This window comes from Prorops nasuta, unplaced genomic scaffold, assembly GCF_024137725.1.
Source record: "Prorops nasuta isolate Cenicafe-Biocafe unplaced genomic scaffold, Cenicafe_Pnas_1.2 PNAS00008, whole genome shotgun sequence".
In the NCBI taxonomy this organism is placed as follows: domain Eukaryota; kingdom Metazoa; phylum Arthropoda; class Insecta; order Hymenoptera; family Bethylidae; genus Prorops; species Prorops nasuta.
Genome location: NW_027116805.1, coordinates 6,311,423 through 6,338,061, shown reverse-complemented (window position 1 = coordinate 6,338,061; position 26,639 = coordinate 6,311,423). Strand labels below are relative to the sequence as shown.

Sequence of the window (26,639 nt, the reverse complement as noted above, 5' to 3'; positions counted from 1 at the left end):
ACTGTAAAATTCTTCGAAAATTATATTTGATCGCATTGAGACACGTGTTTCTATCATTTGTCAGGCCACAGGTTTCAACCACTGTAGTTTCTCATCAAATACTAGTGTTTTTTAAGGATTCGCAAAAAAATTTTTTTTTAATGACCACCCTAATATATATATATATATATATATTTATAATAATGTTTTGAAAAATTACAATCACACAGACAGTGATTGTTATATTATTATTTCATTTCAAATAAAAGTGTGCTTATAAATTATTTAATATTTAACTATAATGTAATTCATCTCTCTATAAGCGACAGAAAAGTTTATGATATAGATATATTTACATAATTCTCAAAATAGTAATAAATATTTTTTATCGCTTTATTTTCATTACACAATGTTTAAGTAATATGTCGATGCAAATTTATAGCACTTATATTTGGTGCTAGACGCGTGCTTTTCTTTAACTCAGATTTGATTTTATTGAAAATACTTTCCTTATTATTTTCGATAAAATAATTTGTTTATCTTGCATATACTTGAAATAAATTACATATTCTTTCTTCTTTTGGTATTAAACATTAGATTTAAAATGGTATTTAATTTTTAACGATATATTTAAGCTTATAACTGCACAGTCTCTTATTTTTCTTTACCTACTTATTGTTTTATTAAATTCTCAACATTCATATAGATAAATCTTTGTTAGTATTTATGTATAGCTACGAAACTTTAAAAATTATATTTTTATGAAATTAAACTGCGAGCTATAATCTTTTTAAGATAAAAATTCATATGAAATGACTTAAAGCAGATGGATTTAGCGTGTACTCTTCAAAGAATTATACCTCACTTGCTACATCTTAGTGTAATAGCTGAGGTCTGAGGATGGCTTTCATTAACGAGTCAATATGATCAAGACAGGATAACATTAAACAAAATACTGTTTTTTCCTGCTACGTATATATATATAGTTGTTGTTACTTTTACTAATTTATTTAGATTAAAATTTGTTTATATTTTAATCCTTAGACTGCACACAAGCCTTGTTTATATTTGGGCCGCGTAAAACATTAAGGAATTTTGGCGTAATAACGGCGTTACATGTGTTTGTAGACATTGATGAACGTGAAATATGTTGTTTCCAGTGTGTAAAATTACTGGCTGCATTTAACAATCAAATCAAACCAATAAGATAGAACAACATAATAACGGTTTTTGAAAATTGGTTTAAATAATCATATACATTCGAATAATCTCATAGCTAATAATTTTCGCAATAAAAATTTATTTCCAAAATAATAAAATAATTTAAAGATTATATGTTAATTATCTTTTAATGAAATATTTTTTTAATAGCAGATAAATACTATTTAATGGTAGATGAAATATTAGTATATGTAGATACTTATTTTATGTACAATATGAATCTTTGTATGAATAGTTATTAATTAAAACTTAGTTTCAAATAATAATATTAGCATGTGAAAAAACGTTCGTATCAGTTGGGTAGATTATTCGGTCGTTTACGATTGATAAGAAAATTGATTTGGTCGCTGCTTCCTCTTCTTACAATAAAGTGACTCCGTAACACCTACTGCATCCACTGTACTAGTCAGATATGTTCTAAATATGAAATAAACAAAGTTGTGGCATATAATTTTCTGTTTCAGCATTATTTATTCAATTATTTATGCCGAATCTTCGTTTTTTTATATTTACACGTCTGACTAGTACAATAGATAAAACACGATGAAGCCACTGCAAGTAATTAGCGAAAGCAAAATTTAATTTTTTTTTACAAGGTTTTAACATATACTACTCATTTATATTTTCTTCCTTTTATCATTAATTGTATATTTGAAAGGATTGGTTATTAATAAATATAAGAAATTTGAGTATATTATTGATTGACTATTCATTGATTGTATGTGTATATGGCATAAATATTAAGCATTTTTCTCTTACCTTTTTGCCAATTAGGGTACGTGCACAGTCATTTCTAATTTAACATATATTATATTATAGTGACGAAAATACCATATTGTTTTGTATGTTTATGTCTAAAAAAATAGAATAATTTATCAATTAGTTTATTATTTACTTATTTGCAATAATTTGTACAAAAGATCAGCTCAATAAATTGTTCAATAAATTATACTTAATATTAACTTGTTACCGAAGATATCAATAAATAAATAATATAATATCGACGAGCGATAATTTTCAATTTACATTCTCCAGCTTATCGTAAATTGTATATTTTTCGTTCATAGTATAACAATAAAAATGGCTCCAGGCAATAAGCAATTATACAAATGTACACTTTCTGTTGATTTTTTTTTTTAGAAAGTACGCTTTATATAATTTTTTATTCATTTTAGTGATGCACTTAACCCGATGCTTTGTAATAATTGTAATACTTTGGAAGATATTTTATCGTTGGTTTATCAGTGACTTAATATTATCGTGGAAGGAACTAATAAGCTACAACGTAACTTTTACATTTATTGTGTTATTTGGTTGAAGGAGAATATCCTGAAAGTTTGATTAAGTCTCCTTAAAGGATCCTTGGCAGGATAATAGACGGAAGGATCAAGATTGGAGGATCTATATCAAGGAGTTGGTTGAATTTTACTATTTTTTGTACAGAAAACTTAGCAATTATTAACAATAAATTAATTTTAGTCAAATTAAAGTTTCTTGTTTTGTTCTCTCTCTTATTTCACGTAGTTATTATATAATAATTCAACCACATAGGAATACAGTCGAAAGGATCCTTTCTAATCTACAGGGTGTACCAATGAAAGTTCACCAGAATAATTTGAGATTGCCAGAGCTCGAAATTATCTCTGTAATAATATAAGATTTCAATTTTTATCGCAAGATATTTCCAAACCTCTATTTATTTGCATTCTGAAATGTCCTTTGCAAAAAATTGATATCTGTTATATTTTTGAAGATAAACCAGTTTTTACATTGTTGTTCTGGTGCATCTTAACATTTACATCCTGTATGACTGGACAACATCCAACTAGAATCTTTTAAAGGATCTTTGGAAGCAATTACCAAGATACTGCTCGTCTTTGATTATTTTCTTTACAAAAATCTCTGATATCAGTTTCACTCGAATTAAAGTATCATTGTTTCTTTTCCTGACAAGATTATTTTTAATCTATATGTTATGACTGGAGGATCTCTGACTAGAGCTTCTCAAAGGATCTGTTGAAAGGAACTATTAGCTACTAGATGTGTTTTACCATATTGTTTACATAAACTACTGATATCAGTTTTAGTTTAATTAAAAAATATATTAATTGTATCTCACAGTCATTGGTAATATTTAGCTATAAAGAGGAGAATTGGCACGATTATTTTTACTCCATTTGTCTGTGTAACTGGAGGCTTTTTGTGCATTTGACGCCAGGTTGCGGGTATTCAGATCCTCCACTATATCCCCTAAGCCTATACTATAAAATGGACTCGAAGGCTGTAGTAGGGGGCTTGAGCGCCCGCTATCTGGCATCAAAAGCATAGGCTGGAGGACGTCTTTGGATAGGGCCTTTTTACAGTATATCTCGTCAGGATATCAATTAAACTAAAAGATCGAAAAACTAGAGCAAGCCTGTCAAGGTACTTGGTTGAGTTTTACCATTTTGTACAGAAAAAATACAGGAACAATTACTTGTATGAGCACACATTAATCGCGTTTGTTCGTTTTGTAATTATTTCACAGCGACTGCATAAGAACCTGGTTAAAGAAGAGGATCCAGAGAATCAGTTTACATTCACTTTTTAACTTGAAGTCCTTGAACATTTGACCAAGATCCTCGTAGGACCCAGGGCAGGATACTGTTTATTAAAATGGATCTACGAAATTACTTGTTTGAATTTTACCATATTGTTTACACAAATCACTTGTATCAGCTTTGGTCAAACTAAAAAACTGTGTATTTTTTGTTATTTCACATATGATTCACATAATCACAATAGGGCTCTGTAACTAAAGAGCAGAGTCGATAGGATCCATTTTAAAATCACCTTTGTTCGCTGTCTTTGCACATATGACTTATAAGACTCTTTGGAAGATCCTGGGCAGGATACAATTTTCTAAAACGGCTCCATAAATTTATTTGTTTGAATTTTACTAGTTTGTTTAAACAAATCACTTATACATTAGATTTAGTCGAATTAAAGTAATTCTTTTTTATCTCACAGTCACTATAAGAATTTAACTATATACGCATATTAAGAGGAGTCTCGACAGGATCCTCTTCACTCCAACGTCCTTTCTGATCGAAGGCTCTGGACATTTGACCGGGGCTCCTTACAAGACTTCTGGCAGGATAATAGACACAGGGACCAGAGGACTGACGTGTCTATTAGGCATCTCGATGCTTTGTCCATAGTTCCATCATTATACACACGCCTCTGTCATTGTTTCTATTCTTAATGAATTTGACATATAATTAGGACTCCTTGGAGGATTGCTTTGTGGGTCAATAAACTGCAGAATCAAGGTCAATCGATCTAACAAGGTAGTCAATCGAGGTTTACCATTTTATTTGGACAAGTCACTGGTATATCGAGTTTAATCGGATTAAAGTGTGTGCTTTGTTTATTTCACAGTCGATATAAGAGTTTTGCTAAAGAGGAGGATCGACAGCATCCTTTTTACTCCATCCATTCTGGCTGGAAGCCCTGGACATTTGACTGGGGCTCCTTACAGGACTTCTGGCAGGATAATAGACACAGGGACCAGGGCTGGCAGGCCTATTAAGCATTTTGATGCTTTGCCCAGTGTTACCATTGGACACTTGAACGTTGTTGTTTCTATTTGTCATTGTGTTTGATCTGTTCAAATGATAATGTCTGATCGAATTCCTCATCTCTATGTTGGTCATGTTCGTGATGACTGATTCGTCGTAGGTTTGGAATTCTGGACTGTCCCTGCCTGGGCCAAAGAATCTTGAACTGCAGAACAGTCGCAGGAAGATCCTCTTAAACTTTCGACCGAATATCACGTAAATGATGAAGTTTATGCTACTGTTTATGGTCACCAGAAGATCCCCAACTTTGATCAGCCATGTTGGGGGATCGGAGATGAACGTTTCTTGGATGTTCGAAGCTAATGGCAGGATATTGCAAATTATAAAAACTACCACAACGCAAAGCAACATTGTTGCCAAACCAATTTCTCGCCTTTGGTGACGAGAGAGCTGCTGCAAATCCCTGTTCGCCTTTCTCACCTATGAACAAAAATGAGATTACTATAAGAATTTAAATAATTTCTTTTTGGAATTTTTAACAGAGTTTTTTGGTTATTTTAAGAAGAGTTTTGTAATCAATTCAGAGAATATTTATTAATAAAATTTTATTATTAACAGTTTTACTGTTTACAAAAAAAAAATTGACAAATAAATAATTATAATTTATTAAATTTTACAATTGGCAAAAAACTACAACTACAAATTCAATTTTGTTTTTTTTTTCATTTATATAAACAATAACAAGATATTGTGTCGAGAAATCGTTGCTTCTTAGAGTTAAAAATGGTTACAAATTTATTTCAGGAAAATTGTTGGAAGAATGAATGGGAGCAGTGAACCGAGAGAAAAATGTTTTCTTCTTAAAATTAGCTGGAACAGTGCTATGACCTGTTAATATTTATAACACTCTCGTGCTAGTAGAAAAGGTTTCGTGGTCGGTGGTAAATGAAAGGCTTGCATTGGGTCATAAAGGTCCAGCGAAACAGGTAAAAGGGATTAATTGGTAATAAAATAAATCCAGTTGTATAATAAAGAGAGAGAGAGAGAGAGAGAGAGAGAGAGAGAGAGAGAGAGAGAGAGTGAGAGAGAGAGAAAGACAATTGGAGCAAGATAAAAGTTTCATTGTTTTTGACTTGCTCCCAGTACAAATTTAGCAGTAGCCCAGTCTGACGTGACGTTTTAGGCTGGCCTAAGAGAATTTTCACACAAAGCTCCATTAACTCTCAGGGATTAACATAACAGAGAGTATTTAGAGCTGTATCTAGTGATTTTATGGAGAGTGCGCGCGCGCGCGCACGTGTATTTTAGGACTGTCAGATGTGTATTAATTGCGTTATTATACTGGGAGATTTCGCGTGGAACACAAAGCGTGATTGCCGCTGGATGAATATCATGAATAATTTAGCCACGATAGCAGAAAATGCAAACTTCTCGGAAGCATTAAGAAGACTGGATTAAGAATCTAGCCCGTTTAAACCTACCCAACCCTGTATGAGCTCTCCTTGCAAAAAATCCTCGATTGTTCTCTTGGACGCTTAGCAATAATAAATATTACTTCATTAATTTTTTTTGTCATAATTAAAATTTTCTTTAGAGTTTGGAAATTCGATTAAAAGTCTACACCAAGACCTATGCGAGTTTTTCTTGCAAAAAAACACTAAACCCTCGCTCGTTCTAACGAACGTTTAATAACAACAAATCCTAGTTTATTACATTTTTGTCTAATAATTCAAATTTCCTCCTTTTCTTCTATAATTTTCATCGCATTTAAGAAGACTGGATTAAGAATTTTTCACGATTTAAATTTACTCAACCCTGTATGAGCTATCTTTGCAAAAAACTTTGGATTGTTTTCTTGCTATTAGTTATCATCGCAGAAAAATTTCTCAGTTATTTTGTCAGAAAATTAACAAGAATAAATCCTAGTTGACTAAAATTTCTTCTCAAGCTAATAAAGAATTTTTATAAAAATTTCTCTTTTTTATAATTTCAACCTCCCGCAGTTCTTCTTTAATAACATTCCTTTGCCTTACGAGGCTTTGCGTGAATCTGCCAGCTTTATTTCCGATAAGCAGGAAAATTTAAAGAAATGAGATTCCGAGGAATTTTTATATCTATAAAATATGTATAGCAAGCAGAAAAAATTATCAAGCTGCTCGTTGCGAATTTTTGTGATGTATTTGAAATTTTAGCCAAAATAATGAGAGTTTTAACACGAAGAATACTGAATTCGGTTTAATCCTCGAGGTGATAATTATAGTCCATTGTGAAAAATCACCTTTCGAAGAGAGGAGATAAAATTTATGTTTCCCTGAGGTTCAACAATGATCAGACTCATTTTTATTGACTCGATGCCACGAACGACAGATTTATATTTGCTTACCCTTCGAATGAATCACCAGATCGAATAAATTGTTACAAACAAAGACATTTCATTGAGTTTCAGATAAATAAAGAGAATCCTAATCCGATGATACTAAAACGCCTCCAAAAACGCCACCCACCATATTTCAGTCCTTGGAGAAAATATGCAGATTTACAAAAATCCTTTGATTTTACTTTTCATTGGGATATTTTTGAAGTTGGTTTTCTATTAAATTGCATAAACTCTCTAGCGAGGGTGGAAATGGATACTAAAATCTTAAATGAGAAAGACAGGAATGGGCAGGACGGTATGTTTTCAAATTATCACGTTGTATTCTTAAATTTAAATTAATCCCTGGCGTGTAATTTTTGCATTGTGAAAAGCCATCTTTGCAAGGGTCAACGTTTGTGCACCCTCAATAATTATAATTAAGGTTTATCGATGATAGACTTATGTGGGAAAAAAATGAATCAGTTAGCAAATGTATTGCAAAAATTTGATGGTAAATATTTATCAAGTAATAATTTATGTATCGTCCATTGCAATATTTTTGCAAGACTTTTATCCAAGCAACACGACGTTTTCTACTTATAAATAAAGTGACCTTGAAAAAAATGTGTAAACATTGCTAAATTTGGCAAAAATCTGACAATCACAAAACGTCATATCATCCATTCGAGCGTTATTGTGACGTTTTATCAAAAACTATGCGATATATCGTGCAAAATATTTGCCAGACTTGCTCCGGATAATTTTTGCAACCGGGTAGCTTCTTCCTACGTTCCCTAATAGATCTATTATATGTATAATTGGTACATTGCAAAACTGGCCAATTCCCCTTTAGGTGCAAGATTTATGCATCCTGCACTTATAAGGGTCAAAGGTCACCAATGAGAAAACACTGACACACGGATTTGCTTACCCTTCGATAAATGGCCACGTTGAATATCACGAGGGCTAAGAATGGTAAGAAATAATAGACGAAAAAGTACATCCAGTGGACGTAGACTTTGACGTAGAGCTGGTTTTGCCTTAAGTCTGCTGGATGTATGCAGTAAACGATCAATTTATATTTCCAGTGGAGTTCAGGATGAAAATCGACTTCCCAGAATCTACACACATACACACACACACACACATATATATATATATAATATAAAATATAAAAATTTATTAGCAAAGAGATAGATATATGTACAGAAGGGCATTAAAAACTTACTTGGGGAGATTGTAGATAAAGGCAAAAATAGTGATACCCAGTACGGCTAATCTGGCACGGCCATAAGTGCAAAAGGACTTTGCCTTAAGAGGGTGACAAACCGCTATATATCTCTCTATGGTGACGGTCAGGGTGAGGTAGACCGTGACTATCTGAGCCATGCAGGATAGTGGATAAAGGAACCGCACGATCTTCGGATAAACCGTGAATCTGTAATCGAACAGCAATCCTGTATGCGCGTATATCCCTGGAAGACCATATAACAGAACCTAAACAAGCCAAATCGAGAGAAGATTATTATTATTATTCCTTTCTCATCAATTAAATTCTCGTTACATCGTTAAAAGGGCACGGGTGGACAAGGATGGATAATTTTGCATTTTTATTGTTTCGGAAGATTTATATCCTCGCTTTGTAATTTATTAGACTATGCACGTGCAAGACGTGAAAGGTTTGGCTCATTTGAAACTCACCACAGGATACGTGGAAAGAAAACGGAGGTATTTTTTAAAAAGTGGTTTGCCCATACGTCTCTATAAAATGATTTAAAGAAATATACACTGAGACAAAATTTTTTCAACCAATGTAAAGCTTTTGTCATTGCAGTGAACAAAATTAATTAAAAAAAAAGGAACATTTTATCGATATAATTAATGATTAATTATTTAATAAATTATTCGTTATATCAATTAAATTTGTTCACTGTTACAACAGCTGAAAAAACGTTCTCAGTGCACCGAAGAATTTATTTATAAGAAATGCGCGTTGCAAAAATTTTTTTAGGAAAAAACTTGACGCGACAGCCTGCTCACTCGTGCCTGGAATGGAAGAAAAATTTATACCGCGACGATGATAAGCATCGTGTCACTAGTGGCCAATCCTATGAGCAGATAATTTATGGAGGACTTCATCTGTGGCCTTGAGAGGATAACGATGGAAATGCAGTTGCCGAAAATACCAAAAACCCCGACGAGATTTATGAGGATGCCACAGGTGATGAAGACCAATAGGGCGTTATCTTTGACCTTCTCGTGGCACTCGAACGGTTCACCCTCATCGTCATCCAACGAACTCAAGTTCAAACCAAGCAGATTGCTCGCGTTCATCTCTTCTTGATTTCTTCCTTTTTTTCTTCTTTTCCCTCTTCATCCCATTTCGCGTTTATTGCTTAATTCAAGTCTCTCCCTCTCTCTCTCTCTCTCTCTCTCTCTCTCTCTCTTTCTTTCTCTCTTTTTGAAATACCAAATCTTTTATCAATCCTTTCCTCAGCAGGATCTCACCTAGAACCAATAAGAAGAGTACGTTAAAACAGCATTGTTTAAAGCAATCGATCAAAGTGCTTCGAGTGCATCGAAGCAGCATTTTTCAAATCAAATTACTTTTCGCAAACACTTCTTTTTATATTATACTATATACGTATATAATTAAAGTAAGCTATATATCTGCATCTAGCATTACGCAGGGAAATTGAATTTTAAACTTATAGCCGGCAGTAGTAGAGGTAAATCTTTCGATCCTCAAACACTACTTAAGGGGTTAGGGTGTTCCGGACATGGTTCAATTTTCGAAAAATCGATATTCTAGGTATTTGTAACATATTTTATATATATATATATATATATATATTACTTCAGCTGTAGAGATTTAAAACTGTATAGATTCTCTCTTTCGGAAATAAGTATACTCTTGCTATAGATTGGTGTGTAAACAACTCTTAATTATATAATTATAGAAATACACAATGTTGCGTTGAATTTAGTGCGAGCGGACAATGTACCGAAATGGCAATGGCGATTATTTTCGGTGTCTCCTGATTCTCCGCAGCTTCGTCTTGCATTACGCAACATCCATTTCGCCGCGAGACAATTAATTCTACTGCGGGAACAAGAGGAATAAGTAAGAGAGACTAAAGGAATCAGTCGTGGCTCACTTAAAGTATGCTACAGTCTTAAAGACTCTGCTTGTTATAAAAAATATCAATAAATATTCATCTTAAACAAAATTAATTAATTTCTTTCTAATTTGTATTCAAGATCAGATGCATTCAAATGTTATTTAACCGTTGTTTTCGTCAAGGTTTCACTGCAAGACAATTAATTGTGCTGGGAAGAAAGAATAAGTAAGAGAGACTGAAGGAATCAGTCGTGGCTCACTGAAAGTATGCTACAGTCTTAAAGACTCTGCTTCTTCTAAAAAATATCAATAAATATTCATCTTAAACAAAATTAATTAATTTCTTTCTAATTTGTATCCAACATCAGATATATTCAACTGTTGTTTCCGTCAATGTGTAACTGCAAGACGATTAATTGCAGTGGGAATAGTGAGAACAATAAGGAATAGGCAAGAGAATCCGAAGGAATCAGTTGTGGCTCTGTAACAGTTTGCTATTCATTCTCAAACACTCCCCTAGAAAGGATATCCTAGATATATCTCAACACAGAATGTTCGTGCCATCGGAGATGCTATAAAGTCTTAAAGACCTATACTTATATATATATATATAAATACTTTGCATCCTCAAAAAATTAATCAATTTATTTATAATGCTGATCGCAAGTCAAATTTATCTAACCAATATATTTCTCAAAGTGTTTCTACGAGACAATTAATTGCATTTGGAACAAGAAATGAGCGAGAGAAACCAAAGGAATCATTTATAGCTCAGTGACAGCCACAGTAGCAAAATTGGTCCTCGTGACGTTAAAATGACAGAATTTCTGATTTAATTACGTCAAACCGACTAACTTTGCAAGTTTCAACTGTTAAAGTCAGGTAAAGTCTCGTCGCAAATATAATTATATGTACACTATATAAAAAATTTATCTTTTTTTCCTTCAAAACTAATTAATTTATTCTCCATGTACTCTTGATCGCAGGGGTCAAGCTTATCCTTAATGATAGCATTTGTCAAGATGTTGCAGCGTGACAATTTTATTATTTTAATTTTATCTCACCAGGAACAATTAGGAAGCGAGAGAGAAACCAAAAGGAATGAGTTATGCTTAAGTGACAGGTTGCGTCTCAAAGACCTAGATATTTATACAGCGTGCTAGTTTGACACAAACCTACCACCCTCGATATTTCAGTCCATATAGAAAATATGGAAATTTGCAAAAACACGCGTTGATTTTATTTTCAAGAGGAACGTTTTTTAAGATGGTTTTTTATTAAATCGCACGAACCCTCTATATTGCGGGGGTGGAAATACCCACTTCAATCTGAAATGGGAAGGACCGAAATGTCGAGGGAAGTAAGTATTCAAATTGACACGTTGTATATGAAAAAAATTCACCTTTTTCCTTCCATAAACTAATTAATTTATTTTCCATGTTAATCACGTGGGTCAAAGTGCTGCAGCAAAATAATTAATTATACTGTAAATAAGTAAAACAATAAGGGAGTATCTCTCAAAGACCAGGATAATTAAATATATTAGAAAAATTCACTTTTGTTCCTTCTAAACAAATTAATTTATTTTCCATATCGATCGCAAAGGTCAAGTTTATCTGTATTCAAAGCATTCTTCAAGGTGTTGCAGCAACACAATTAAATTCCACTGTAAATAACGAATATAATTAATATCGAATTAGTCATGCTCCACTGTCGAATTAACTCACGTCTCAAAGATCAATATAATTAAATATGTTATTAGAATCATTGACTCTTTTATTCTTTCCAAAGTAATTAAATTATTTTCTATATCGATCGCAGCTCAGGTTTATCTAACTGCTGCAGTCCTCAAGGCCAAGCCAAGCTAAGCACTTTCGTAAATTTGCACGACTTGGACACGGTGGACATGTAAAATTAGCTAAAGAGTTTCTATAGCTGAGTCAGGTTGTGGCGAGAAGGGGGAGTTGTATGTACATATTTTTAGATTACTGTCTCTCTCTCTTTGAGACCAACAGCTGCTGCAGAAAATCTCGAGTGGACGTAAACTCTATGAACAAACTTACACGTATAAAGCTGTCGTTGCAAATTAGCAGCTTTAATCGACCTCTCATAAATTATCGTTAATTAGTTTGCCCTTCTCGCGAGCTTCCAACAGCTTTAAGGGTCGACACTTCGTTTCGGAAAGCATTCAACTTTTCGAGGCAGATCAATTTCTGTATTTTCAACTTTTAGAATGCTCAAGGTGGGGGGAATATCGCTGCAAGAAATATTTCATTGGTTCGAGTTCTGATTAAGTTCTCCTATAGACTATCAATAATCAATTAACAGTTTATGCAAGCTCGAAATAGTTTTATGAATCGACTTTGATTTGAGAAGCATTCGACCAAGATGAAATTTTATTATCAATCCTTAAATGCCAGAAACCTTCCTGGAACGTTTCTCAGTTGGATTTGACGCATTGGAACATTTTAGAAAGGTTTTTGGCAATATAAAAAGTTTTATGAAAGGGCAACGATGTAATATTAACGTATTCAGGACCCAAGACGTACTCGTGCATTTTACCTACACAGACACGAGTAGGTCACAAGCACCGAAAGTTCTGAAGAAAACGATTCATTTATTTGAGGCTCAACTGATTATTAATCAACTTGATTGAAATTATTATCAATTAGTCTGCGCTTATGGCAAGCTTAAAACACTTTTAAGGATCGATTTCGATTCGAAAAGCATTCGACCGAAGAAAATGAAATTTTTTATCAAGTTTCAGAAAGATGACGATAGAATATTGAAAGAAACGTTTCATTGATTTGCTGTCGACCCTCGTCAGCCATTTTTATATTCTTCAAAAAAATCTCTTTAATGTAGAGAAGAAAGCCTCCTTTTATTATCGACTCTTAAAACTGCACGTAAGATAAAACTTGTAATAAAATTATAATTTCATCGTTGACCTGTACTACTTTCTGGACTTATTGGCTTTAACATGAACACTTAAATTCATGAAAGCACGAGAAAAGGCTTAGTTATAGCTACGGTCTATCGACTGTTTTTCATTTTCTAGAGAGCTATCCTGACTGAAACAACTACCAGGATCAGTAGAATCGTAAAGAAAACCGTATCTGCAGACTTGCTATGAACAGAACCAAAGTTTGTACTACTTGGAATTCTCGTTTTATGTACAGACAATTATATACTCTTGCAATAAACAATTTTATTTCAGTTTGTAAAATAATCTCTTTTATCTCACTCGCTTTGCGATTCATTTTTACAAAATGAAAAAGACATTTTTGTTACACCACGCAGTTTTACATTTTTTTCTACTGGAAAATATTTATTAATTCAGCTGTTTGATAAATATGTCAGACTTTTTTTATATATGGATATGTTCATTAGAAAAACTTATCAAAAACGTGTGTCTACATTTCTTTCTTCTTTGAAAGATGTAACAAGTACAAATAAAATCAATATTTATTGTTTATAGTTAAATTTGTCATATTATTATAAACTCTTTACTGTAAATAAACTTGTAAACCTTAATATATATATATATATATATATATATACAGTAATAAAAAATAATAAAAGCAATAGAATTCTTGTTTTATTATGTTTAGGAAAACTATTTCTGTAATAAACTATTTTATATTTTTCTTTAAGAGAAAATCTCTTTCATCTGTGTGTCCCTCTTCCTCTCTCTTACTTATAGATAAACTGTAAATATTAAAACATTATTGTTTCTAAGCCAATTTTATATTTGTGGCTACGGAGAAATATTGATTAATTCTAGTGTTTATAAACATACATCACACGTTCTCTAAATATGGATATGTTTATTGCCATTTGCTAAATCCAAACTACAGGCATATATCCACATTTCCTTCTTCCTCATAAAAATCAACATAAAATATGTTACCTTTACTTTATAACAACATTTAAACACCTGAATTTTAAGCAGAAATAAATCTTATTAAAAGATAAATTTTCCTGTTAAAAAAGTTTCTCGTTACATGTGTGTATAATTAAGTTGTTATTCGACATAAAAAATTACACAGATTTTGGCAGTTTATGATAAAAAAGAAAAGAGAGAAAAATAAAAACAGAAAGTCGTTTGTCATTTCACCGGATTATATTTGCCACGATAAAATCAATGCAATTCAATTGTCTATACGAATATAAATTATCTCTTTGCAGAGTTTTTCATTGAAGCTAACGTTAAACGTCAATATAGTAAATTATTGGAGCAAATAGTTACGTTTAATTATTTTAAATTCCCCTGAGCTTGTTAGCAAGATGCAAATTTAGTGAAACGAAAATTTTCTATTAGTAGGAAAAAATGCGACGAGTGAAAAGCTCCAATCTCTCCATTTATCACGTAAGAAAAACAAGACGATTTTTTCTTTACCCTGCTTCGATTAATTATCCTTCAAATTACTTTGCTCTTTTTAACTAGGTTTCAATTATTGAACTCCAATGAGATTAATTTAAATTCATTGTGGGAGAAGAATTTCATTAGGCAAACGTTTTTAGTTGTGAAATAATTGGTCAAGAAATAATATCGTTTTATTATGATAAAACGAGAAAATAAAGTTTATCGAAACAAGAGCAAAGCTATTCTGCTATCGCATTTAAAATAAAAAGAAATTCAGTGGCTTTTTAATTTAAATCTCGTTTTGCATATTAAATTTTATTCACGAATTTCTTCACTCTTTTTCCTTTTTACAAATTCTATTACCCCTTCTTGACGTTTAAAACAACACTGCTCTTCTTATTATTGTAACATTGACAAAGCGCATTGTTGGGTATAAGAAAAAAAATATTTAAAATATAAAAAAAAAGAATTAGTGAGAGAAAGGCAGACTGTCTTGCTAGAAAACACAAAGCTTTTTATTCTTTATCCACTCTTCCATTATATTTTGCTGGATTTCAAGATTAATCTGTGCCAACCCGAAAAATCTAGAAGAGGGAAAATTTGTAAAAGAAAGCTTTTGTAAAATTTTTAATTAAAATATTATTCAGGATTAAAAATCCTCAAATTCCAAAGATTAGATCAGTTAACAATTGTATCCTAGCAGTAATTGAATAATAGAGCAGATTAAATGGAATATTCGACCAAGAAGATACCTCGAATTTAATGATTTTTTTAAAAGGCTGTAATAAAAAATGACATATCATTTTTGTTTTATTTTCTAAATTGCTCTCTCTTCTTAATTTATCAAAGGCTGACAAGAATTAATTTCAAACCAAGTATATTATTATTTTATGTAAATGCTATATATACATTGTGTGTCACCATCTCTCAATTCCACTCTCTTCCCCCATGAACTCAACTAATCACTCGTAGTACAACAATGATTTGCAATTGAACCATTTATATTTTCTATTGTAATACCCTGCATCAACCACATAAATCACTTAAATCCTAAAATTATATTTCCGCCTTGTTTTCGGATACGTATATTCACGCGTCTGATTAAACTGTCAAGCTTCTACTGAATATTTATCGTGCGAAACAAATTATGTCGAATATAGGATAGAACTGCTTGTTTAATGTTCTAAGATTCGCACTTGGATTATATATGCTATAGATATTCTAATATACAATAAAAATTAATTTTATAAAAGTCCCCCTTTATGCATTGCATATCTTTATTTTTTATCTCAAAAACTTTCGGAAACAGCTCGGTGATCATTTTTTCATTAACACTAAACTACCATTTGGAGGTCAATGACCTTTTATAAATTTAAACACACTTGTACGAAAAATCTTCGGTAAGTTTATAGTTAAGAACGTTCGTTTACGAGATATATCGATCTGAAATTATATATATAGTAGCACGTGGATTTAGCTCAAGTAGTGTACGTAAACCGCTATACCTACACACGCCCAGCTGCTAACCTACACATATATTTTTAAATCGAAATATTTCTCAAATATACTATTTAATGTTCTAAAAATTCCTATAGAATCTTTAGAAATTCCAAGTTACAGTCGAGGTGAGATATTTCTTATATATACTCGCGAATAAGAATTTTAGCACCGAAGAGAGAAAACTTGCGGAAAGTTTGATCCAGCTTTATCCCGCAGATGAGGATTTTTCTAACGTAAAACTGAGATAAAGGAAATTGGTCCGTACACCAACTGTCACGTAAATACTCATAAGAGATGCTCTCGTATGGGTCTAAGGTTGTAAGAAATGTGACCACCATTCTCCTCAAAAGCTTTCTTACTTTTACCGCGAGAAATATACAAGTTTGCTTATGCATGTCCAGGCAATCTATTTATAGAAAACTCGATAAAAATATACTGTAAATATAACTAGATTAAAATTATTCACTATAAAAATAATCGTTGCTAATATTTTTTCTGCTTTAATAATTTATTCGTATAATTATAATATTAGAACAAAAAGCACAAGTTTACTTTTAGTTACTGCAAGAAAAATACAAGTTTCCTTGTGTGTGTGTGTGTGTGTGTGTGTATTCACGAAATTTGTAGAAATCCTAATGAAATTTTATTACAGTACATTGTAAATATAGCTGGGTAGATAAAAGTTTTTCCTATATAAACAATTGATGCTAATATTTCTGTTTTAATAATTTTATGTAATCATATAATTTGGGACGAAAAAGGTTATTTGAAAACTCTATTAACCATGCAGCATATTAGAATCCCTTCGACGAGAATACAGGCAAAAGTTTTTACTTTTTACACTAAGAAAAATAAAAAGTTGCTTATATGCATATGTATGAAATCTATAGAAATTCCAATAAGATTTTATTATAATATATTGTAAATATAGCTAAGCCGAAGATCATAAAAAAATAGACAACAAAAATGGTTATCTTGACGAGATTATGACAAGAAATGCAAAAAAATATTTTGACGTCACTCAGATCAATTTTGCTACCAGGGATATTGTTGCTAACATTTCTGCATTATCAATTTTTACCTAATATGATTTAGAGGAAAGAGAATTGTCTATAATTTGTATTAATGAAACTACCTCCTCTCAGATAAGTAGAAACATTGTTTACCACGCGTAATATTTGAACTCGTTCGACAAAAATGCTCGCAAAACTTTCAACTTTTTGCCACAAGATACATACAGGTTTATTTATGTAACATCCACGATATCTATATAGAAATCCTATAATAAGACTTTATAAGAATATATTGCAAGTATATGTATATATATATAAGGAGAAAAACGTTTATACTATAAACACAATCATTGCTAATAATTCTGCTTTGGTAAATTTTGTGCAAACATAATTTGGAGTAAGAAGCACACACATGTTTATTTTTCTGGCAAGAAAAATATAAGCTTATTTTTCCGTGTCCGTGCAATCTATAGAAATCCCAATAAAAATTTATTATAATGCATTGTAAACATAGCTGGATCAAAGTTTTTCCTATGTATAGGATGTATGATTATCAATTGCTAACCACAAAACAGAGTTTCGATATTGTATGATTTGCAATAATACAAAACTTATTAAACAATTTTATAATATTATTTTATGTAAAATCTTCGTTAGCTTATTCTTGTTGTTCAGCAATTTGCTAAATATTAACAATATTAAAAAATTGCACAAGAATGTTTGTTATTGCTGATTAAAATATTTCTGCTTAGCCATAAATAATGGCTATGCTCCAGAAATAACTGACAGTAACTATCAGTGTTGTCATTCCTATATAAGATATGTAACATAAAATGTACAAGTCTCAGCGTTTGCACTACTGACAGTGAATTCTGGATCACGGTGAATCGCGCACCTTGTATAAAAAAATGTTATAATTTTTCTTTTAGCAATTATTTAGTGTAATCATAATTTGGAGTAAAGAGGATTATTTATGGATCGTATTAATGAAAGCCACGTCCTCAGAGAAGTGATATATTTCAGCTCAAACTTGAAGTGATGTATTTGGAATATTGCTGAGACACGGGGAGAGAGAGAGAGAGAGAGAGAGAGAGAGAGAGAGAGAGACAGGGGGTGGGGATCTGCCATTCTGGAATATTTTATCAACGTTACTGAGATATTTGTGCAAGTTTAAATGAGAACATTTCTTACGATGAGTTACATTTCAATCCCTTCTACGAAGATGCACGTGTAAGTTTATTTTCATTCGTGCAATAAAAATTTAAGTTTACTTATGCATATCAAAGTTATCTATGAAATTCCTAGTAGAAGGTGATTAAAATATATGCTATAAATAAGCTGAATCGAAATTTATTTCATAAGTGAATTATTGCTAATAGTTTGTATAATTGTTAAGCTGCAGAATTTAACTATAAAATTTTAGTATATCACATTTTTTTCTTTAGTTGCATCAGCTTATTATAGAAATATGATAAATAGTTAGGCTAATTAAAATAAAGAAAAAAATGGAATTCTATATTTTGCATAAAGTTGCGGTGTCCATAGCAATCGTAAATTAAAGTAGGTTGTTTATGCTTGTTTCAATGAAAATTGCAAGGAAAATTGCGACACCTAATAAAAACGAGTTTTGTGTAATATTAGAATTTTCGATTTCGACCTTAAATTTAAAAGCGAGCTTAAAGAAATTTAATATGAAAATATAAATTTTAATAGCAAAGGACGATGATCTATAAATAAGCTTTTTTTATTTTCAAAAAACTGTTGTTAATGTTTCTGCTGTAATAATTTTTGATAACCATAATTTTAAACAAAGAGTGCAAGTTTATTTTAAAATTAGTACAAAATTGATAGATACAACATTGTTTATGCGTATTCATGCAGCAGTCTATGCAAATTCCAATAAAAGTTTATTAAAATACATTGTAAACTAAAGGTGGAATCAAGCTTTCGCTATAAAAATAATTATTGCTAATATTTCGCATAATCATAATTTGCAGTAAAGAGAGTTATTTATGGTTAGTATTAATGAGAATAGCGACTCTAGAGAGAGAGAGAGAGAGAGAGAGAGAGAGAGAGAGAGAGAGAGAGAGAGAGAGAGAAAAGTGGGATATTAAAGAGATGTTAAAAGTAAGGTAGAACATTATTTACGACGTATTACATTTGAATCCCTTCAAAGAAAATGCACCCGCGAGTGAATCCCACTTATGATACAAGTTTACAAGCATTTTCAATCATTTTTCTCATTAAAATTTAAATTTATGATAAAATACGAACTCTGCTATTTTCAATCAAACGATTAATTGATTATTATGGTCTCTCCCTTTGTAAAAAATCATGCAAGTCCAACGAAGCTAAAAATTGGAAATTTTCCATGTTTTACTGGAAACAGAGGAAGAAGCTATATAGAAAATGGAATTTTCTGTGAAAAGAAAGGTGTGTACTGGACAAATCTAATAACTAAATTTTTCTGCTTGAAATGAACGTTCGAATAAACGGAGTTTGACTTTTTTCACGAAATCTCTATATAGTTTTTCTTTGTTTTCTTTCAAAATGAATGCTCGTAAAGAATGCACGGAGCACAGATGTTTCCTCTCACCAACTCGATACGTGTTGTCTGGGGGCTTTTTATCGATGGTTGTATGTTCCAGCATATATTTTCAAGCTTTTCCAGGACACTTTGCCGGAGAAAGACGTATGGAAATTTATTAGAATAATTATTAAACGAAGCGTACGTTATTATTTAAATAAATATACAGGATGCAACAGTTAACATATACACAGACTAAAATGCATAGACTGAAAAAAATGTTGTCTCGTTAACCGTGTAAGAGATGTTAATTTTTTGCACAGAATTTTCATCCAACTTCTTCCTATCCACATCGACAAGGAGAGATTTTACAAAAAAAATGAAATCTCTTATATTTAGAAATTTACGAAATTTTTAGGTTCTAGCTTTGAGGCATAATAAGTGCTTTCTCATATATAAAAGAATGAAAAGAGTTTTAATGGACACTTGAATATATCCCCCTTGAAGCTCTTATTTCTTCATGTGGTGTGAAAGAAACTAAAAGCATAATTCAATTAGAGCTTTATTCGAATAAAGTGTATACTATTAAAATGATTATTTATTATTGAAAAAGCTATTGAGCAAATGGAAAAGACATTTTAATGAATATTTGATTTGTCTCTGAAAGAAATTTTTTGAATTTATGGTCAGGCAAGGGAAAGACATATTTCAATTTGAGCCCAATTAAAATAAAGCATACTATTAACAGAACTTTTTGTTAAAATCAATATATAGCAAAATGAAGAAAATTTTACATAATTGATACTTGAATTTTCCCTGAAACGCTTGTTTCTATATCATCTGCTTTAAGAGACACTAATGGGGTAATTGAATTGGAACCTAATTCAAATAAGTTATACTGTCAACAAACTATAGTGTCCAATTGCTTGGATAGTATCATATTTTTTAACGATTCACTATCGTAAAGGCGATATAGCAATTATATATCGCTTTTTGGATTAAATATATAAATATTATTTAAAAAACGAATAATCAGTTTATATAAGGTATTTTTCTCGTTGAAATTAAACGTAGTTATAATGACAAAAAAAATATAAAGATTCTCTAACGTAAAAAAAATATTAAATAACGTTTGTAATATTATCGAAATACATAAGTAAGAAAATGAAAAGACGTTCACTTGCTGTTTAAATCGTCCCTGAAACACTTATTTCTCTAAAGCAGAGCGAGAGAAACCAATGGCATAATTCAATTGGAGCTTAATTCAAGATGATTTGAATTTAGCAGGAAGCAGCAGAGGTAATGGTATGTGTGTACGTAGCCTAAATCATGCTAATATGCAAAGCCATGTGTATCGTTAATTTTATTATTATTATTATCCTGTTTACACTTGGCTTTTGCCTAATTCTCTCACCTGCTCTTGAAATTCTTTATTTATTCAATAATTCCACACAATTTGACAATTATTTCTAGCATACTGCACAGTTTCTCACTGTCATTTACATACACATACCGGGTGACCCAGTAAATAAAATCAAATCTATATAAATGTTAAAAGTAATAACATAATACAGAGTAGATTAGAGTCATTGAATTTGCAAATAAATTTGAATTAAAAGGAACTTGTTATTAATATGTGATTTTTTAATCATTTCAGTAGGAATTTTAGATTATTATTATTGAATTATCGTTAAAATTCAATTGCAAATTATAGCTCTATAGCAACAACAACCCTTGTAGAAAAATTGCTCATTTTTACGTAATTACGAGCACACGGATTCGGTTATTTGGACATTATTGGCACTATTTTGGCTACTGGGAAAATGATCAAGGTCGAATAAACTTGAACCATTTATTGCCCCATACACCATTATGATTCACCTTCCCTTGGCTATAAAACAAAGAAACTTGTACAATTTTTTAATTTAGCCTTTAATTACGAAGTTACGAAAGATGAAAAATTGCTTAATTCGAGGCTTCGTATATATAGGTGGAGCAATTTGGGGATCCCTTCCTTTGCTCAGACTTTGCCAGAATGCTCCTGAGACCATGATATAAGAAAGAAACTTGAAATTAAACAATTTTAATTTTTAGATTTATATACAAATTGTAGGGAATATTCTTTTTTTAGAATTGTTCGTATTATCCTAATTTTTATGTTTGGTCATAATTAACTTTCTGTGCCACCCGGTATATTATACGGGTCGTCAGCAGAGGTTTCCCCCTTGCCCCGCTGCTTCCTTACACATTGAATAATTCAAGTTGATTTGACTTTAACAATACAGTGAGGACACGCTTCTGCTCGTATTTGGAAGTACTGCATATACAAAGCTATTTCACCATACATTTATACTATTTCAAATTCGATCATTATACACACGTAGCTCCAAAATATTGCACTATTTTTCCTGTCGTTTTCCGCGTCGAGCAGCTTCTATTCATCCTGTAAGGTTATAAATGACTGTCGTGTGGAAGCACGATATTTCATATTAGTCTATTATCACTTTTTTTTGCCAAATTTTCTACACTTTAATCACTAAACTCTGGTTAAATTTCTGTCATTTTTTCCTTTATGTTTTTTAAAATTCTTAAGGTCTCTTTTTTAGGCAATTTTTAAAATTATGACTCTTATCTATCACTCTATACAATTTAGCCCAGGGTCACAATGACACCGTTGTACATTTACCTACGTTGCAGTATTTTTGCAGTCACTTTGAAAATTTTCACGTTAAGCAACTTGTATTCATCCTGGGAGATAACGAATGATTGGCGTGAAATAACGATAATTCATATTTCTGATGATAGAGCATATTTTATGTCAAATTCTACATGGTTTAATACTACTTGTCGAGAATTTCTTATTTATTTTTTTGTTATCAATTTATTATAAATCGTTCGAGCAAGAGTTTTTTCACATTGATTTTTTCTATTATTCATTAATTATCATTTATTAATTTAACCAAATTTATCACGCATTCGTATTATTTCAAATTCAAATTTTATGCAACTGCAGATTTTTTACAGTCAATTTTCACTGATGAAGACATTTCAAGCAGCTTGTATTCATCCTGCGAGATAAGGAATGACTGACGTAAAATCACGATAATTCATAATAGTCTATCACCTTTTGTGTCAAATTCTGTGCTTTAATCATACTACTTGTCAATTTTCTTCTCTCCTTGGATTATTATTATTATTACCTTATTATAAATTATTCAAGCAAACTCGCTCACACTAATTTTACAAATTTTTATTAACAGTAATCAATAATAAAATAAAATTCACTAAACTTGACAACAAAGACTATTTATAATTCGATAATTATTACAATAGAATAGAATTATATTTTTTAAAATCCCCTTCCTTTTTTATCTTTCGGATTGGCAAGAATCAAGCAGTGTTTTTGCAATCATTCTTTCACTGATCAAAGCATGTCAAGCAACTTGTATTAACTCTGTGAGATAACGAATGAATGAAATTGAAAAATCACGATAATTTATAATCCTTTATTACCTTTTGTGTCAAATTTGATGTTTTAATCCTATTATTTACTAAATTTCTTCTTTTTTACAATAAAATTATTATAAATCGTTTGAAAAAGTTTGTTCACTTGTTCATGATAATTTTGCTTTTTTCACGAATTGCATCTATCAAAATAAAGCAATTTTATTATAAAATTATTATAGCACTATTTCAAATTCGATTATTGCACAGCTGCATTATTCTCGCAATCACTTTTCACCGATCGAAGCAAGTCAAGCAACACGTATTCACCCTATGAGATAACAAATGACTGACATGAAATCACGATAATTCACAATACTCTATTATCCTTTGTATCGAATTTTATGCTTTAATCACACTACTTGTCAAAATCCTTTTTTCTTTATTATTTAATTATTATAAATCATTCGAATAAGCTCTTTCACGTTAATGTAATATTTTTTTGACTAATTTCATTTATTAATTTAAGTTATTTCACCATACTACATTATAATATTTCAAATTTGATCATTATACTACAACTACAATATTTTTGCAGTTATTTTTCACGTTAAGCAACACATCCTCACCCTGTGAGATAACGAATGACTGACGTAAAATCATGATAATTCAAAATATTCTATACCCTTTATATAAATTTTTCCTTTATTATTAAATTACTATAACTCATTCGTAAACAATCTTTTTCATGCTAATTTTTCGTTTTTTACCAATTGCAATTATCAATTAAACTAATTTTATTATGACTTCATACTATTTAAAATTCAATTATTATAACAATGCAATATTTTTCCAACCACTCTTCATTGATCGAGAAGCAAGGCAAGCAATATGTATTCGACTTGTGACGTAATGAATGATCTACGTAAAATCATGTTGTATAATCCATAATACCCTGTTACCCTTTACATTAATTATATTCTTTACTTTTACTGTTACAAGGTTACATATTATTTAAAGCTCTTGTTTGATACTTTTTAAAGTCATTTTCTATCAATGCTGATATGGCATAAATAAATGAACTAAAAATAGGCAAAATATGTTACCGCAGTAAGGAAAGTATTTCAACTAAAATATAAATATAATAGTTTCTCATTGATTTTACTTTAAATGATGTACAGGCTCCTAATACTTCTCAAATTTGTTTTTTCTTTAATATCCTTACGTTATTAAAAATCCTTCAACCCAGCTCGTTCAAATTAATATTTTGCCAGTGATAATTATCAATGAATTAAAGCAATTTTAATAAACAATTATACTATACCAAGTTTAATTATTATACTACAGCTGATGCAATATTTTACAGTGACTTTTCACTCACGAAAGCGAGTCAAACTTCAGCATGTATTAATTCTCTTTGAGATAACGAAAGACTGACGTGAAATCACGATAATTCGCGTATATAATATACTTTATTACCCCCTGTACAAAATTTTGTGCTTTAATCACACTACTTGTAAAATGTCTCGTTTCTTTATTATTAAATTATTATAAATCGTTGGAAGCTGAGCTTGTTTTTGCAAATTTTTCATTTATCACGAGAATTAGCGCAATTATCTATCATCCGCGAGAAGAATCGCGTGAGGAGAAGTTGCAAGTTGCACGAAGAATGTGTTTTCACCCTTGGCAGAGAGGAGCATGCGCAAAGTAGCGGAGTTTTCGTGTGACGTGTGTGAAAGGATTTTTTTTTCTCTGTTCCTTTTCTAACGTTACAACTGGGCGTAATAAAAGGACGCGAGAAAGGAGCTTCTCGCCAGTTTTTCGCAAACTTTTTTGGCAAAAAGCCATATGCAACGCTACCACGAGTAGTTACGAGTAGTCCCGATGCCAAAAGTCTCCAAAGCATTCAAGGACAAATAGTCTTGCCCATCCAGCTGGATATACTATTCCAGCAACGATTTCTATGTTAAATAGTGATTGTAGTCTGAGGTGAAAACGGTTCGAATCCGAAAAATAAGAAAGATTGATCTGTACATTTTTTATATATTACAAAGTAATTCTCTAACGTCAAAAGGATCTGCAAAACAAAGAAATAAAAAATTTATTTATTAATATCTCCATGTAATATATGATAACTTTAAAAAGTGAAATGGATTTAAGAAAGATGAAAGATCGATATGTTGTAAACATTGTTGTGGTGAATAAGCTATATATTTTGTATGAGCTTACAACGACATTCGTAGGCTTAAATCTTGTAACACACTGTGATTGTAAATTTAAAAAATTCTTATATTACAACAATTTTATAGTAATTACTATTGAGATTGTCTGTGTGTTGCAGTTCGATTTAAATTTACAACGTGAGTTACAAAATGGCTCATGAATATTGTTACAAATTTGAAATAAAATTTAACAGTGTAGTAATTTTTTAATATAATAAGGATTTTAACCGAAAGAAATATCAGGAAATGTATCAAATATTTTTTAGTCAAATATGTAGCAAATATTTTTTTTTATGTGATAACTGTAGCTACAGGAAGCTTTCCAACCGACTATTGTCCTTGTAAAATTACATTATTAAATTTACAGCAATCGCGTAGTAATAACTATTAACTTATTCTTTCGCATTTCAAGGTAAATTCACAGCGATAGTCGTACATCGCAAGTGGTTCATGACTCTCGTTGTAATTTTAAAAGAAATTGAGCATTTTTCTAAAATAAAAAGGATTTGAACCGTGAAAAGAAATTGGTATATAAATATTTATAGTTAAATAGGTCCCAATTTTTCTTTTGTAAAATTGCAAATATTCTCCCTAGTAATTACTATCAAGTTGTTTTTTTACAGTCCAATATAAAACAACGAAAATTACGAGTTACCAAGTAGTCCATGACTGTTTTTGGCAATTTTACATTTTTTTTTTAAATATAATAATTATCTAACGTGAAAAGGGTTTGAACCGAAAGAAGGAAGATCGAGTTATAATATATATATTCCATAATATATATAAGTATATATATAATTAAACTGAAAATTAAAATTGCGATAAATGGCAAAAACGTCAACTCTTTGACAAGTTGTCTAACAACTTATAAGGCTTCTTCCTATCAAACGTTTCCTACTTTTAATTGCAAGGTTGTTTTGCAGTTTGAACACAGATAAAAACGACTAAGCAAGTTAATTAGGGTAGAAAACGAGAACGAGATTAAATTTTTTAGTCTCGCGAATTTCCATTTAAAAAAAAGTCTGAAAAATTAGACTTACCCACGTGCAGTGTATAGTATAACCAATGTCATATGATTTTTATTGGCCATTGCCGCAAAATTTCCAAAGTGCCCCAGCTTCTTTTTACCAAAACACTGTAAATGTAATAACTATACTGTAATCACTATACATTTATATATAATAACCATACTATAAACACTATATTTATATAAATATAATAACCACAATACCATAAACACTTTCACTCTTGAAAAAAAAAAATTACACAATTTTAACGATGCTTGCAGAACCGAATCACTTTGTCCTACGACTCGCGTAGAGCGACGCGC

The 26,639-nt window shown here is 31.0% G+C and overlaps 1 protein-coding gene across 3 annotated transcripts; it reads right to left on the bottom strand.

The window, feature by feature from the left end:
• On the bottom strand, positions 1-26,639 carry FMRFaR (FMRFamide Receptor). Of its 3 annotated transcripts, none has more exons than XM_066730762.1 (6): positions 26,541-26,639; positions 26,350-26,444; positions 9,187-9,624; positions 8,345-8,613; positions 8,048-8,237; positions 1-5,240 (listed from the first exon to the last, which is right to left on the bottom strand). In XM_066730762.1, exons 3-6 carry the CDS (start codon positions 9,448-9,450, stop codon positions 4,638-4,640), a joined length of 1,326 nt encoding a protein of 441 aa, XP_066586859.1. In that variant the 5' UTR covers positions 9,451-9,624; positions 26,350-26,444; positions 26,541-26,639; the 3' UTR covers positions 1-4,637. The 3 variants fall into 3 exon arrangements, with proteins under 3 accessions (XP_066586859.1, XP_066586861.1, XP_066586860.1); XM_066730764.1 differs by having other exon boundaries at positions 26,533-26,622; XM_066730763.1 differs by having other exon boundaries at positions 26,350-26,630.